At 47.9% G+C, this 17,317-nt stretch overlaps 2 protein-coding genes across 7 annotated transcripts in view; both read right to left on the bottom strand.

Moving 5' to 3' along the window:
• Positions 1-17,317, bottom strand: part of LOC127360984 (uncharacterized) — a 33,340-nt gene that overhangs the window by 12,334 nt on the left and 3,689 nt on the right. For 3 of the 6 annotated variants that reach the window (XM_051395552.1, XM_051395550.1, XM_051395549.1), the window contains exons 1-2: positions 544-697; positions 55-358 (exon numbers count right to left, since the gene is read on the bottom strand). In XM_051395552.1, the coding sequence (XP_051251512.1) occupies positions 55-358; positions 544-689 (450 nt within the window). In that variant the 5' untranslated portion in view covers positions 690-697. Of the gene's footprint in view, positions 1-54; positions 359-543; positions 698-9,809; positions 10,260-10,345; positions 10,421-17,317 lie in introns of those variants that run through there. The other 3 variants (XM_051395547.1, XM_051395546.1, XM_051395551.1) reach the window with 3 other exon arrangements.
• The window catches only part of LOC127360981 (uncharacterized), a 33,206-nt gene that overhangs the window by 14,114 nt on the left and 1,775 nt on the right, over positions 1-17,317 (bottom strand). The gene's annotated exons all lie outside the window — the stretch shown is intronic.

Here is a 17,317-nt window from a genome sequence, read left to right as displayed (position 1 = left end):
TACTGAACACAGACACACACACACTACAACACAATATGTCATCACTGAGCATACCTGTGCGCCGGGGCCTGACCTCTCCCCACAGGTGTTGTCCTGAAGGGGACGTTCCGGTGGCTGGGAGAGAGAGAAGGGGGGCACGGCTGATGGGGCATCCCTGCACGGGTCGACCTCCATGGCGGCAGCGAGCAGGTCAGCATCCGAGGGTCCATCCTGGGGACCAACAGCGTCCAGGGGTGGTTGTGGTGGTTGTGCTGCCAGGGCTGCCTTCTCTGCATCCCGGGCCTGCACATATGTTTTTAAGTCCACCAACCTGGACGCTTTGGCTGTGGGTGCCGCCTGCCTCACAAACTGTACATAGCTAAAAAAGAGAACAGAAATGCAATGGGTAAAAAAGTCACGCACACACACAGACATACACACACAGACACAGATACACACACAGACACACACAGACACAGACACACAGATACACACACAGATACACACACACACACAGACACACACAGACACACACACACACACACACACACACACACAACTTACCTTGCCCGCTCACGGTCCGTCGACTCGTACAGGGTCTTGTAGGTCAGGTCACTATGAACACCGAACCCCACCAGCGTGTCGTCCACGCTCCTCATGGTCTGGGGACTGCCCTCGAGCATCCTACGCCTGTCGATGGCTGCCACCATCGGCGGGAACAGCCTGGCGTAGGAGACGAGGGCGTCTTTGTGCACCATGAGGGCATTCTGCTGACTAGTGCCCCCTTTGTCTCTCTCTCCCTCGTGGGACACACAGATGGTGACTGCGTATCCCACGTCATTCTCCAGCAGCCACCGGAACGTCTGACCACGGTACTGGCCGAGCTGCAGCTCGCTCTCGGCCAGCACCTGATGGTGATCGGTGGGGTTACCTCCCTTCTGCACCACCCTGTCTCTTGCCTCAGAGCGCACCAGCTCAGGGGTCTTAACCACCACCAGGGCAGTGGCAGAGGCAGAGGCCCCCCTCTGGCGGCGGCTCAAGGCCAGCGCCTCCTGAGAGGCCCGCAGGGTCAGGTCAAGGTTTGCCTCAAAGCGGAAAATAGGCTGCATTTTCTAGAAAGACAAGAAATAAGATTTAAGTCAGTAATCTGCTACACATGCACTGTTTACATCCTACTGACAGTCTATTACTGTACTCAATGATACTGTGCCCATTCATTAACATACATTCAACATCAGGCGTCCTGTTTACACATTTAAACCATATTTACACTTTGAATTTTGACTTCAAACTGTAGTAACTACATCTACAGGGTCTAAGGAAGATAATCAGGTAGTCTGTTTAAAGATTAAATACATTGTGAGAGATCGCCAGCCCTCAGAAAAGTAGTAACTAAAATGACCTCATTCACCTCCTTGTTTTTAGCTAGCAAAATCACGGCTGGTCTGTTTACACATTTAAACCATATTTACACTTCAAATTTTGACTCCACCTCGTTGTACCAGCATACCAAGGGTCTTAAGAAGTGAGCCAAGTTGTCTCATCACGTTTTTAAAGCGTTTCCAGAGATCGTCAGCTCATCACAGCAGTGGCTAAATGCTCATTCATTCCCAACGCTTAGCATGCTAATAGCGATTTATATGCTAACGCATCTAAAGCACAGTTAAACTTTAAATATCAACTCCACACAATAGCAGTACAATATCCTAGGTCTCAACAAGTAAACCCAGTATGGGAATATTATTTTAAACACATTTCACCGATCGGTAATGACATCGGCGGCAGTCCTAACTTACGCTAACGTTACATTGGCTCGCTGTTTCACTGCTAACTGATTACTGTATAATATATAAGCTGCCTTTTCAATGTAGCACATAATTTTACAAACAATAAAGTTTGTCTAACCTTATAATATTGTGTGAATGTCCGTCCGTCCGCTCACTCAAACGCCGCTCAGTCCGAATGAATGAATGACACTGACCGTGGCTGTGGCTTTGGGGGTGGGCGGGACATGCGGCGAGCTGTCGAATCACAGCACAGCACCCAAATGGAACAGACCAATGGGGTTGACCTGGCCTTCACCCATTGGCCTGTTCCATTTGAGCATGAGCCAATGATAGCCTCTGAAATCGGTAGGTGGGGACATTTATGTGGAACACAGGTACAGAGACGAAGGCTGTCCCAGAGCAGAGGCGCTCCCCCAGCGTTCTTCTCTGTTTTGGTCGGCACCCGCGCATGCGCACTAGAGCGCAAAAGACGCGCGGTCGACGTGCGGAACGGCACTCCCGCTCGCCAGTTCGAATCCCGACGGAGGCAAACTGCGAAACGCGTGCATAGCGTCGAAATGTCTTCTCTAAATATAAAAAAATGATTAAAACATGCTTGGAACCGTTGTATAGAGTCTATAAATGATAATGAATTTGCATATTTCCAAGGCCAGGCAATGCAATAATAAATGGATTTTTCATTTACAGTACGGTTTATCTCCTGTGTCTTCATTTTATTGAGAATATGTATCATCAGTGTTTATTGAGAATATGTATCATCAGTGTTTATTGCTTTAAATTTGATATAGGACAAGAGAACAATGATACCAGTATAAAATGATGACAATTTATTTGAAATATGAAGTCAGATGTCCAGGATACAGGACAGTGCAGCATATCAGTGTGGAAAGGGCTTTACAAATAAAATACAATTCTCAGTAAAAAAGGGTAAATAAATTATTTATGTATAAATTAAAGTTACATGCTGTGTATGATTTGTTTCCCCTTTTTCTTCAGTGAAATAAATATCAATTAAATATATTGTTGTTGTGTTCTGCATCTTCACAACAACAACATCAAACACAGCAGAAGTACAGAGCAAAATAGATTATTTAAACTACAATCCAATAATAATAATAATAATAATAATAATAATAAATGGTGATGCAGAACAGAGCAGTGGCACAAGGCAATCACAGCAGGCAGACACATAGTATAAGAGCTCAGCACAGATATGCATGGATACATAACACAGGGGCATTACAGTGTGAAGTACCTGTACATACAAGGCTTTTTATTTTTTTGGCAGCAACAGAGCCAGTGGCAACAGCAGATGAACCAGCACAAATGGCAGTCCGATATCTTGCGTCGCAGCTACTGGATGTAACTGATGTAACAGTGATCACATTAATGAACATACCCACATGTCCAAAATATAAAAAATAAAAAAACCTGTCAGTGCATAGAATCAGAACAGCACAGAGGCATGACAGCGTGTTATACAGGTGTGAAGGGGACACACAATGATTTCCCCCCTTAAACCATATGACAGGCAGCAGACACACAGCAGGCCTATAAGACTTGTCAGTGCATAGAATCAGAACAGCACAGAGGCATGACAGCGTGTTATACAGGTGTGAATGGGACACACATTTTTTTCCAAGCAGAGTGTCACTGTGCTGTAGAAGAGTTGTGGCAGGGTGGGTGGACCGGTGTTGGTAGAAAGCCTCCACACTGCGGCAAAGTCCCGGTCCTTGTGGAGGGGAAAGTCAATGTCTTTTAAAAAAAAACACACACACACAACACTGCAAACAACTATATACACCTGCCCCAGCAAGAGTGCGAAATCAGTCCGGGGCTCGATTGCATGTGAAACAGGAAAAAGCCAGAATTACATGGGAAACGCTAAAAAGTCACTTTTAATAGTTTTGTCCATTACAGCCAAACTAAGTGAGAGAGCCACACCAAACCACTCTATAATGTACAAGTCGCCGCTGTGAAGCTTCCTGAGGTGGAAACTGGCAGATAGGTGCTTCTGGAAGAGAATGGCAGCTTGTGTGAAAAAGCTTGTTTTCTCAGCCTGAGAAGCTCATTCAGCACACTTAGTTGGAAAAACACCAAAGTCCCACAGAATTGCATGTGAAAAAGGAAAAAGCCAGAATTACATGGGAAAAGCAAAAAAGTCAATTTTAATATTTTTGTTCATTACAGCCAAACTAAGTGAGAGAACCACACCAAACCACTTATGCATCACTTTAATTATGCCACTGTGAAGCTTTGCAAGTCCAGAATGAATTATTCTGTGGTCAAGTGTGCCCTCTTTTGTCGAAAAAGCGTAACTGCATTTGGAAGACAGAAAACCACTCTATAATGTACAATTCACCGCTGTGAAGCTTCCTGAGGTGGAAACTGGCAGATAGGTGCTTCTGGAAGAGAATGGCAGCTTGTGTGAAAAAGCTTGGTTTCTCAGCCTGGCACACTTAGGTGGAAAAACACCAAAGTCCCACAGAATTGCACTTGAAACAGGAAAAAGCCAGAATTACATGGGAAACGCAAAAAAGTCACTTTTAATAGTTTTGTCCATTAGAGCCAAACTAAGTGAGAGAGCCACATCAAACCACTTATGCATCACTTTAATTATGCCACTGTGAAGCTTTGCAAGTCCAGAATGAATTATTCTGTGGTCAAGTGTGCCCTCTTTTGTCGAAAAAGCGTAACTGCATTTGGAACACAGAAAACCACTCTATAATGTACAAGTCACCGCTGTGAAGCTTCCTAAGGTGGAAACTGGCAGATAGGTGCTTCCAGAAGAGAATGGCAGCTTGTGTGAAAAGCTTGTTTTCTCAGCCTGAGAAGCTCATTCAGCACACTTAGGTGGAAAAACACCAAAGTCCCACAGAATTGCATGTGAAACAGGAAAAAGCCAGAATTACATGGGGAACGCAAAAAAGTCACTTTTAATAGTTTTGTGCATTACAGCCAAACTAAGTGAGAGAGCCACACCAAACCACTCTATAATGTACTAGTCACCGCTGTGAAGCTTCCTGAGGTGGAAACTGGCAGATAGGTGCTTCTGGAAGACAATGGCAGCTTAAATGAAAAAGCTTCTTTTCTCAGCTGTTGTTCGACGTCATCCCGAGCACATGGTTACTTATCATATGGCGAATTAAAGGCACCTGCACGCATTTAAAGCAAGGAGACCTGTTTTGTTAAATGTGCATTAATATTTGTATCGTTTTGGCCTCCTGAATGGCTCCAGGTTTAAAAAGTCAAGTTAAAAAGTATTTAAATAGACATGACAAGGTTTTAATCAATTCAATATTTATTAGGAATGGTCAAAATGTATAATAGATAAGCTGGGAAAGTGCAATGTAGCAGCAGCATTACACACAGTAACAACACACAGACATATCAAAAAAATCAACATAGAATGCAATATAAAAAATGGATAAATAACCAGTATAATTGCAGTGCAAACTAAAAATAAAAAATATAAGGTGCAGTGAACAGATGAAACATATAAGGTGCTTGGATAATAGTACAGTAAATATTTAAAAAAATAAACTTTTAATGTCTTTTTAAACTCTTCTCAGCCAGCCACAGCTCCACAGTCTTCCCTTCATAGAAAGCACAGAAGTGCTCTCCCCCATATTGGCTGTGGCCAAAGTCTTTCTGCTGTGGCTGGCCACAGAGTTGGCAGATCCGCAGTTTGTGGGGCTTCCTCACTTTCCCACCTGGTTTCTCTGGTTTCTCATGCCTCTGTTTGAGGTTCCAGGCTGTTGTTCTGGGGAGCTTCTGTAGCTCACCAGGGCCAAGCTGTTCCCTGATCTACTCTTGCACTGTGCGTCCTCCAGGGCCCTCTTCCACAGCACAAAAGTATTGGCCCTTGAGGTAAGTGTGGCCACCATCCACCGTGCATGCTTGGCCACGGATGTTGCAGGGGTCACCAGGTTTGTGCTGTGGCTTTCCCCTGGTACTTTGGAGGACTTTTTTGTCTTTTGCCGCTTTAATTTTGCGCCTGTACACAGTGCAACGGGTGGGCTTGCTGGTCCCCGCCACTGGCTCTGCTGCCTGAAGCCGTCAAGGAGAGGAGCTGGAGGAGGAGGAGGAGGAGGATGTGCAGTCGTAGTCCACTTAAATACAAATACAATACAGAACTCTGTTAGTCAAGGTACATAGAAACACAGATGCAGTTTAACAAAGTATATTTCTAACAAACCTAATGAAGTGACGTGTTTGGTTTTCCGCGTTGCTTTTCTGCCTTCCATTCTGTCCAACTAAACCCTCAGCACCCCCTGTTGTTTTACAGTGTCCATTTGAGGCCCATTCTCACCTAGTCTCTAGGTAAACCTTTGAACCTGACCCTGGGTTGACCCCTTGACCCTAGTTTTAAGTGAGGAGAGGGAATGATGTATTGTGTGACTGTTACCTGTGGGAATTTAGTGATATCAGGCACCTAGTCTAGATACCTAGTCTTCCCTATATTTATTTAATTTCTTAAAGACCGAAAGAAGCAGGAGAAAGCATTGGTTTAAAAAAGAAAAGTTTATTTAAAACAAAAACAATTAAGACAGCAATATACAACTATATAGATATATATTGGAATTTCCCCATTGTGGGACAAATAAAGGAATATCTTATATAAGACAACTATATACACAATATTTATTTAGCAAACATAATTGACAAACTAAATACACTATATACACAATATTTACAAATCCCTCCCTCCCAAACACACACACACACACACACACACACACACACACACGTTCGTTCAGAGAGGGGGAGCCGCCCCATCACTCACTCACACACACACACACACACAAAAGTGAAGTGTTCGCTCAGGCAGGGGGGGCTGCTCCATCACGCCCCTTCACCTCTGCCAGCCACTGCTCCACAGTTCTCCCTTTCCCCTCGGCCCGGGAGCAGAAGGTCTCCTTCTTGTAGCGGCTGTGGCCAAACGCCCGCGTCTTCGGTTGGCCACTGCGCCTGCAGTTAAAGTGGGAGACCTTCTTTGCTGGTTTTAAGTGTTCTCCCAGCTCCCGGCACAACGCTCTTTCTCCTCCTGGAGCTTGCGCCTCCAGGCGGTGTTCCTTGGCACTGGTGGAGCAGTGGCAGCTGTGGCTGTGGAGGGGATGTCACCGGCCTCCGCGCTGACGCTGGTGGACAGGACGGCGTCCGCGCTGGAGGCTTGTGGGGTGGCTGATGAGGAGGAGGAGGAGGCAGTGGAGGAGCTGGCGACGATGAGGTCCAGGACCAGAAGCGTCCGTGGGCAGGCGGTGCTGGAGGGGCTGGTCTGGCTGCTCAGGCTGCTGCAGCACAGTCGGTGGGGCAGGCAGGGGGCTCCGCTGCAGTCTGGGGAGTGCTGGGCCCCAGGACTGCAATGGCGATGGTGTCCCTCATCATGGCCTTGCTCCTCTGGTTGTGCCTTAAAAAACAGAATGTAACAAATGCACATTAGTAATCATGACATCACACACACACACTCACACAGTGCCACTTCAAATCAGATGTGAGAGAAAGGATCAGGTCTTACCATTGCGTCAGGGTCCGCCGATTGACATCATGTAGCTGGATGCGGGTGCTCGTCATGAGGGCTGCACAACTATAAACATTCTCGCGAATTGTTAGATAGTCCCTCATGACGGCACCCCAGCGAGGAATCCAGACCCCGGCAATCTTCCTGCCCTCGCTGCAGTGGAGGATGCTGAGGTCCAGCAGGACAGCCTCCACAAGCCTCGACACATCGGGAGACTGCGCCGCTCCCGCCCCCCTTGCCCAGGACCGCACTACATAGACAGAGAGAGAGAGAGGAGAGAGAGAGAGAGAGAGAGAGTGAGTCAGTGAGTTAATTAGTGACTGACAGGACAGGACAAGAACCAAAAAAAGCTTGGAAATTTATTGTGACTGCTTACCGCTTCACACTATCCACACCCCTGGCATGTGAGCGTGCCGCTGGGTGGTCCGGAATCGGCCTTGGACAAGCCGGCCCTGGTGACGGGGGGGGAATTTGACCGCTGCCTTGTCCCAATCACTCAACTTCAGCCAGAGAGCGGTGATCTCTCTGGCTTGCCTGGGAGTGACGTAGCGGCGGTGGCGCAGTTCCACGAGGGCCTGGGCCAGGGCCACGACGTGCTGGTAGCTGCCTCCACCTGGCCCGATAACATCCTCCTCCTCCTCCTCCTCCTCCCCCCTCCTCCTCAGCCTGCTGCACCTCCATTTGGTCCACGCGGGTGAGGTTTGAGGACTGAAGGAGAGCGCTGTGGTGTTCGAGGAGACGAATCTCCTCTGGTTCCTCCTCCTCGAACTCTTCATCACTGCCCCCCCCACCCCCCCCGGCTTCGTCCTCATCAGTCCCTCCTGGAGCGTCAGGATCATCCAGGTCCTTCTGCAGCACAGCGCCCGTCTGGGAGAACAGGTACTCCACCCCAATGAGTTCCCCTGTGGGCACACAGAGACACAGATGTTAAATGACAGACACCTAAGACAGGTGTTAAACGTTACCGTTACCTCAGACAGATTTATGACTTACCTGTGTACTCCCTGGGCATGGTGTACGTGTCGACCAGCGTGAGCCCAAGAAGCTCTTGGGTCAGCTGGTCGAAGCTGTGCTGCAGCTGGGCACTGTAGCAACGCAGCGCCGACCTCTGTCCTCCCTCGATTCTCGTTCCACCGCACCAGGCCCTCCAGCAGGTACACCTGGAAGTGTACATCACTTGCAGATTGTCCTAAGCAGAAACAAAGCAACACAGTTAGTGTGAGGACAAATAAACACACAAATACATAATTGAGTCTGTGTTGTAAACCACACATGTACTTACCTGGGATGAAGCGGCACAGGTGCAGGTGGAACGATTCCAGGGAAGTGGAGCCTCGGCCGCACCGGTAGACGGGGAGCCTCACCCCGCCTTTGGTGAGCTCTCCCGTCTTGGTGTAGAGGTCCACTCCCGCAGGGTCCTGGATTCAGTCGAGGTGTCGGCGCAGCGTGCTCCAGATCTCCTCCATTCGGGCGCGGTCGATCAAAGGGACGCCCATGCTGTCCAGCACCTCTTGGACCAGCCGCTCCGTCTTCACTGCACCCCTGGTGCGGCGCCGGCAGTGACGGGCGAGCTCCTTGGCGGACAGCTTGACCTCCTGGGCGTCCCTCCCCTCCTCGGACTGCTTGGCTCCTCTCAGGCGGGACACGTCTTCGGCGTCCCACTCAAAAATGGCGAAGGAGAGCCTCGCCATGAAGAGGCCGTAGAGCTGGTGGCTGTCGGTGGTCACCCCTCTGGCGAAACGCCGCATGAGGTGCCACACGTCGAGCCTGACGACCAGCTCGTGCCACTCGTGGAACAGCTTGGACGTTTGACACTGTCCCACGGTGGCACAGCAGTCCCGGTCCACGTACAGGACCCTTGGAGGGGCCTTCCCGGCTTCGCGGTACCATGCCATGTCGACAAGTCCGCCCCCCCTCAGCTGCGGTGAGGACGGACATGAGCACCTGCCCGTACTCATTGCCGACGTTGGTGACCCAGGCGGCCGTCCCGGCAGCACCGCCCGCAAGCTTTTTGGTGATCTGTGTGACACAGCAACACAACAACATTCAGACACATGACAAAACAAACATTACACTGGGTACACGGCACGCTGTGGTGGATAACAAAACCTACCTTCTTGGTGGAGTCCATCTTCAAAAGATCACCAAAGATGGAAGTGACTCTGGCTCTCGTCTCGTCGAGCCTCGTCAAGGCGTCCCTGACGTAGACGTTGATGAGCCAGAGCACTGTGGGCACCGGGTGCATGGTTGGGAGCGACGACGCCGCCAGCGGCGCAGCGCCCGGTACCCGAAGCTTGCGGAGCACGGAAAGGTACAGCATCGACCGCGCCATCCACTCTCTGGTGTGCGCTCCACCAGAGAGGCACGGAGGCGAGACGCACTGTTGCCCAAAGTGCGCTCCTTCATGAGCCCGATCACAGCTCTGTCGCAGGACAACCTGGGAGGGGAAAGAGGTGATCAGAGGTTACTGGAGAAAACCACAGAAATACATTACTGTTGCTGTTACTGTTTACATTACTTACTTGTACGTGAGAACTGCTGGAAACTGCTCACGATGGGCCATGTCCAGCTGTCCCAAGATGTCCTGCGACCATCCCGGCATCTTCTTGTGACAGGAGCTGCATTCCAGGTACTCCGTGCCCATGAAGTACCAGCAGCTCCTGTCCAAGACCCTCCTCACCGTCTTGTAGAGGCCAGCTCCCGCAAGCTTGCCCCCACAGGCGACGATGGGGCAGCGGAGGGGGTACGCCCACATCCTGTAGGGCACCCACAGGAAAAAGGGACTCTGGAAAAAGGGGTGGGCTGTGGCGGGTGGCTGGGTGTAGAGGGGCCGGGCACCTTGGTGGGTGCCACCACAGGCGGAGTTCAGATGTGAGGACACCCTGCCCGTTGGGTGCCCTCCTGAACAGTGCCCAGCCCACCCAGTCGTGCTGCTCTTCGGGGAGCGTCAGCCTCCAGCCACGTGGTAGCAGCTGAAACACACAGCAGTGTCAGACCGTTAGTGTACTGAACACAGACACACACACACTACAACACAATATGTCATCACTGAGCATACCTGTGCGCCGGGGCCTGACCTCTCCCCACAGGTGTTGTCCTGAAGGGGACGTTCCGGTGGCTGGGAGAGAGAGAAGGGGGGGCACGGCTGATGGGGCATCCCTGCACGGGTCGACCTCCATGGCGGCAGCGAGCAGGTCAGCATCCGAGGGTCCATCCTGGGGACCAACAGCGTCCAGGGGTGGTTGTGGTGGTTGTGCTGCCAGGGCTGCCTTCTCTGCATCCCGGGCCTGCACATATTTTTTTAAGTCCACCAACCTGGACGCTTTGGCTGTGGGTGCCGCCTGCCTCACAAACTGTACATAGCTAAAAAAGAGAACAGAAATGCAATGGGTAAAAAAGTCACGCACACACACAGACATACACACACAGACACAGATACACACACAGACACACACAGACACAGACACACAGATACACACACAGACACACACACAGACACACACACACACACACACACACACACACACACACACACACACACACACACACACACACACAACTTACCTTGCCCGCTCACGGTCCGTCGACTCGTACAGGGTCTTGTAGGTCAGGTCACTATGAACACCGAACCCCACCAGCGTGTCGTCCACGCCCCTCATGGTCTGGGGACTGCCCTCGAGCATCCTACGCCTGTCGATGGCTGCCACCATCGGCGGGAACAGCCTGGCGTAGGAGACGAGGGCGTCTTTGTGCACCATGAGGGCATTCTGCTGACTAGTGCCCCCTTTGTCTCTCTCTCCCTCTCGTGGGACACACAGATGGTGACTGCGTATCCCACGTCATTCTCCAGCAGCCACCGGAACGTCTGACCACGGTACTGGCCGAGCTGCAGCTCGCTCTCGGCCAGCACCTGATGGTGATCGGTGGGGTTACCTCCCTTCTGCACCACCCTGTCTCTTGCCTCAGAGCGCACCAGCTCAGGGGTCTTAACCACCACCAGGGCAGTGGCAGAGGCAGAGGCCCCCCTCTGGCGGCGGCTCAAGGCCAGCGCCTCCTGAGAGGCCCGCAGGGTCAGGTCAAGGTTTGCCTCAAAGCGGAAAATAGGCTGCATTTTCTAGAAAGACAAGAAATAAGATTTAAGTCAGTAATCTGCTACACATGCACTGTTTACATCCTACTGACAGTCTATTACTGTACTCAATGATACTGTGCCCATTCATTAACATACATTCAACATCAGGCGTCCTGTTTACACATTTAAACCATATTTACACTTTGAATTTTGACTTCAAACTGTAGTAACTACATCTACAGGGTCTAAGGAAGATAATCAGGTAGTCTGTTTAAAGATTAAATACATTGTGAGAGATCGCCAGCCCTCAGAAAAGTAGTAACTAAAATGACCTCATTCACCTCCTTGTTTTTAGCTAGCAAAATCACGGCTGGTCTGTTTACACATTTAAACCATATTTACACTTCAAATTTTGACTCCACCTCGTTGTACCAGCATACCAAGGGTCTTAAGAAGTGAGCCAAGTTGTCTCATCACGTTTTTAAAGCGTTTCCAGAGATCGTCAGCTCATCACAGCAGTGGCTAAATGCTCATTCATTCCCAACGCTTAGCATGCTAATAGCGATTTATATGCTAACGCATCTAAAGCACAGTTAAACTTTAAATATCAACTCCACACAATAGCAGTACAATATCCTAGGTCTCAACAAGTAAACCCAGTATGGGAATATTATTTTAAACACATTTCACCGATCGGTAATGACATCGGCGGCAGTCCTAACTTACGCTAACGTTACATTGGCTCGCTGTTTCACTGCTAACTGATTACTGTATAATATATAAGCTGCCTTTTCAATGTAGCACATAATTTTACAAACAATAAAGTTTGTCTAACCTTATAATATTGTGTGAATGTCCGTCCGTCCGCTCACTCAAACGCCGCTCAGTCCGAATGAATGAATGACACTGACCGTGGCTGTGGCTTTGGGGGTGGGCGGGACATGCGGCGAGCTGTCGAATCACAGCACAGCACCCAAATGGAACAGACCAATGGGGTTGACCTGGCCTTCACCCATTGGCCTGTTCCATTTGAGCATGAGCCAATGATAGCCTCTGAAATCGGTAGGTGGGGACATTTATGTGGAACACAGGTACAGAGACGAAGGCTGTCCCAGAGCAGAGGCGCTCCCCCAGCGTTCTTCTCTGTTTTGGTCGGCACCCGCGCATGCGCACTAGAGCGCAAAAGACGCGCGGTCGACGTGCGGAACGGCACTCCCGCTCGCCAGTTCGAATCCCGACGGAGGCAAACTGCGAAACGCGTGCATAGCGTCGAAATGTCTTCTCTAAATATAAAAAAATGATTAAAACATGCTTGGAACCGTTGTATAGAGTCTATAAATGATAATGAATTTGCATATTTCCAAGGCCAGGCAATGCAATAATAAATGGATTTTTCATTTACAGTACGGTTTATCTCCTGTGTCTTCATTTTATTGAGAATATGTATCATCAGTGTTTATTGAGAATATGTATCATCAGTGTTTATTGCTTTAAATTTGATATAGGACAAGAGAACAATGATACCAGTATAAAATGATGACAATTTATTTGAAATATGAAGTCAGATGTCCAGGATACAGGACAGTGCAGCATATCAGTGTGGAAAGGGCTTTACAAATAAAATACAATTCTCAGTAAAAAGGGTAAATAAATTATTTATGTATAAATTAAAGTTACATGCTGTGTATGATTTGTTTCCCCTTTTTCTTCAGTGAAATAAATATCAATTAAATATATTGTTGTTGTGTTCTGCATCTTCACAACAACAACATCAAACACAGCAGAAGTACAGAGCAAAATAGATTATTTAAACTACAATCCAATAATAATAATAATAATAATAATAATAAATGGTGATGCAGAACAGAGCAGTGGCACAAGGCAATCACAGCAGGCAGACACATAGTATAAGAGCTCAGCACAGATATGCATGGATACATAACACAGGGGCATTACAGTGTGAAGTACCTGTACATACAAGGCTTTTTATTTTTTTGGCAGCAACAGAGCCAGTGGCAACAGCAGATGAACCAGCACAAATGGCAGTCCGATATCTTGCGTCGCAGCTACTGGATGTAACTGATGTAACAGTGATCACATTAATGAACATACCCACATGTCCAAAATATAAAAAATAAAAAAACTTGTCAGTGCATAGAATCAGAACAGCACAGAGGCATGACAGCGTGTTATACAGGTGTGAATGGGACACACAATGATTTCCCCCCTTAAACCATATGACAGGCAGCAGACACACAGCAGGCCTATAAGACTTGTCAGTGCATAGAATCAGAACAGCACAGAGGCATGACAGCGTGTTATACAGGTGTGAATGGGACACACATTTTTTTTCCAAGCAGAGTGTCACTGTGCTGTAGAAGAGTTGTGGCAGGGTGGGTGGACCGGTGTTGGTAGAAAGCCTCCACACTGCGGCAAAGTCCCGGTCCTTGTGGAGGGGAAAGTCAATGTCTTTTAAAAAAAAACACACACACACAACACTGCAAACAACTATATACACCTGCCCCAGCAAGAGTGCGAAATCAGTCCGGGGCTCGATTGCATGTGAAACAGGAAAAAGCCAGAATTACATGGGAAACGCTAAAAAGTCACTTTTAATAGTTTTGTCCATTACAGCCAAACTAAGTGAGAGAGCCACACCAAACCACTCTATAATGTACAAGTCGCCGCTGTGAAGCTTCCTGAGGTGGAAACTGGCAGATAGGTGCTTCTGGAAGAGAATGGCAGCTTGTGTGAAAAAGCTTGTTTTCTCAGCCTGAGAAGCTCATTCAGCACACTTAGTTGGAAAAACACCAAAGTCCCACAGAATTGCATGTGAAAAAGGAAAAAGCCAGAATTACATGGGAAAAGCAAAAAAGTCAATTTTAATATTTTTGTTCATTACAGCCAAACTAAGTGAGAGAGCCACACCAAACCACTTATGCATCACTTTAATTATGCCACTGTGAAGCTTTGCAAGTCCAGAATGAATTATTCTGTGGTCAAGTGTGCCCTCTTTTGTCGAAAAAGCGTAACTGCATTTGGAAGACAGAAAACCACTCTATAATGTACAATTCACCGCTGTGAAGCTTCCTGAGGTGGAAACTGGCAGATAGGTGCTTCTGGAAGAGAATGGCAGCTTGTGTGAAAAAGCTTGGTTTCTCAGCCTGGCACACTTAGGTGGAAAAACACCAAAGTCCCACAGAATTGCACTGTGAAACAGGAAAAAGCCAGAATTACATGGGAAACGCAAAAAAGTCACTTTTAATAGTTTTGTCCATTAGAGCCAAACTAAGTGAGAGAGCCACATCAAACCACTTATGCATCACTTTAATTATGCCACTGTGAAGCTTTGCAAGTCCAGAATGAATTATTCTGTGGTCAAGTGTGCCCTCTTTTGTCGAAAAAGCGTAACTGCATTTGGAACACAGAAAACCACTCTATAATGTACAAGTCACCGCTGTGAAGCTTCCTAAGGTGGAAACTGGCAGATAGGTGCTTCCAGAAGAGAATGGCAGCTTGTGTGAAAAAGCTTGTTTTCTCAGCCTGAGAAGCTCATTCAGCACACTTAGGTGGAAAAACACCAAAGTCCCACAGAATTGCATGTGAAACAGGAAAAAGCCAGAATTACATGGGGAACGCAAAAAAGTCACTTTTAATAGTTTTGTGCATTACAGCCAAACTAAGTGAGAGAGCCACACCAAACCACTCTATAATGTACTAGTCACCGCTGTGAAGCTTCCTGAGGTGGAAACTGGCAGATAGGTGCTTCTGGAAGACAATGGCAGCTTAAATGAAAAAGCTTCTTTTCTCAGCTGTTGTTCGACGTCATCCCGAGCACATGGTTACTTATCATATGGCGAATTAAAGGCACCTGCACGCATTTAAAGCAAGGAGACCTGTTTTGTTAAATGTGCATTAATATTTGTATCGTTTTGGCCTCCTGAATGGCTCCAGGTTTAAAAAGTCAAGTTAAAAAGTATTTAAATAGACATGACAAGGTTTTAATCAATTCAATATTTATTAGGAATGGTCAAAATGTATAATAGATAAGCTGGGAAAGTGCAATGTAGCAGCAGCATTACACACAGTAACAACACACAGACATATCAAAAAAATCAACATAGAATGCAATATAAAAAATGGATAAATAACCAGTATAATTGCAGTGCAAACTAAAAATAAAAAATATAAGGTGCAGTGAACAGATGAAACATATAAGGTGCTTGGATAATAGTACAGTAAATATTTAAAAAAAAAAACTTTTAATGTCTTTTTAAACTCTTCTCAGCCAGCCACAGCTCCACAGTCTTCCCTTCATAGAAAGCACAGAAGTGCTCTCCCCCATATTGGCTGTGGCCAAAGTCTTTCTGCTGTGGCTGGCCACAGAGTTGGCAGATCCGCAGTTTGTGGGGCTTCCTCACTTTCCCACCTGGTTTCTCTGGTTTCTCATGCCTCTGTTTGAGGTTCCAGGCTGTTGTTCTGGGGAGCTTCTGTAGCTCACCAGGGCCAAGCTGTTCCCTGATCTACTCTTGCACTGTGCGTCCTCCAGGGCCCTCTTCCACAGCACAAAAGTATTGGCCCTTGAGGTAAGTGTGGCCACCATCCACCGTGCATGCTTGGCCACGGATGTTGCAGGGGTCACCAGGTTTGTGCTGTGGCTTTCCCCTGGTACTTTGGAGGACTTTTTTGTCTTTTGCCGCTTTAATTTTGCGCCTGTACACAGTGCAACGGGTGGGCTTGCTGGTCCCCGCCACTGGCTCTGCTGCCTGAAGCCGTCAAGGAGAGGAGCTGGAGGAGGAGGAGGAGGAGGATGTGCAGTCGTAGTCCACTTAAATACAAATACAATACAGAACTCTGTTAGTCAAGGTACATAGAAACACAGATGCAGTTTAACAAAGTATATTTCTAACAAACCTAATGAAGTGACGTGTTTGGTTTTCCGCGTTGCTTTTCTGCCTTCCATTCTGTCCAACTAAACCCTCAGCACCCCCTGTTGTTTTACAGTGTCCATTTGAGGCCCATTCTCACCTAGTCTCTAGGTAAACCTTTGAACCTGACCCTGGGTTGACCCCTTGACCCTAGTTTTAAGTGAGGAGAGGGAATGATGTATTGTGTGACTGTTACCTGTGGGAATTTAGTGATATCAGGCACCTAGTCTAGATACCTAGTCTTCCCTATATTTATTTAATTTCTTAAAGACCGAAAGAAGCAGGAGAAAGCATTGGTTTAAAAAAGAAAAGTTTATTTAAAACAAAAACAATTAAGACAGCAATATACAACTATATAGATATATATTGGAATTTCCCCATTGTGGGACAAATAAAGGAATATCTTATATAAGACAACTATATACACAATATTTATTTAGCAAACATAATTGACAAACTAAATACACTATATACACAATATTTACAAATCCCTCCCTCCCAAACACACACACACACACACACACACACACACAAAGCGTTCGCTCAGAGAGGGGGAGCCGCCCCATCACTCACTCACACACACACACACACACAAAGTGAAGTGTTCGCTCAGGCAGGGGGGGCTGCTCCATCACGCCCCTTCACCTCTGCCAGCCACTGCTCCACAGTTCTCCCTTTCCCCTCGGCCCGGGAGCAGAAGGTCTCCTTCTTGTAGCGGCTGTGGCCAAACGCCCGCGTCTTCGGTTGGCCACTGCGCCTGCAGTTAAAGTGGGAGACCTTCTTTGCTGGTTTTAAGTGTTCTCCCAGCTCCCGGCACAACGCTCTTTCTCCTCCTGGAGCTTGCGCCTCCAGGCGGTGTTCCTTGGCACTGGTGGAGCAGTGGCAGCTGTGGCTGTGGAGGGGATGTCACCGGCCTCCGCGCTGACGCTGGTGGACAGGACGGCGTCCGCGCTGGAGGCTTGTGGGGTGGCTGATGAGGAGGAGGAGGAGGCAGTGGAGGAGCTGGCGACGATGAGGTCCAGGACCAGAA

This window comes from Dicentrarchus labrax, unplaced genomic scaffold, assembly GCF_905237075.1.
Source record: "Dicentrarchus labrax unplaced genomic scaffold, dlabrax2021, whole genome shotgun sequence".
Lineage (NCBI taxonomy): Eukaryota > Metazoa > Chordata > Actinopteri > Moronidae > Dicentrarchus > Dicentrarchus labrax.
This window is presented reverse-complemented; position numbering and strand designations above follow the sequence as displayed.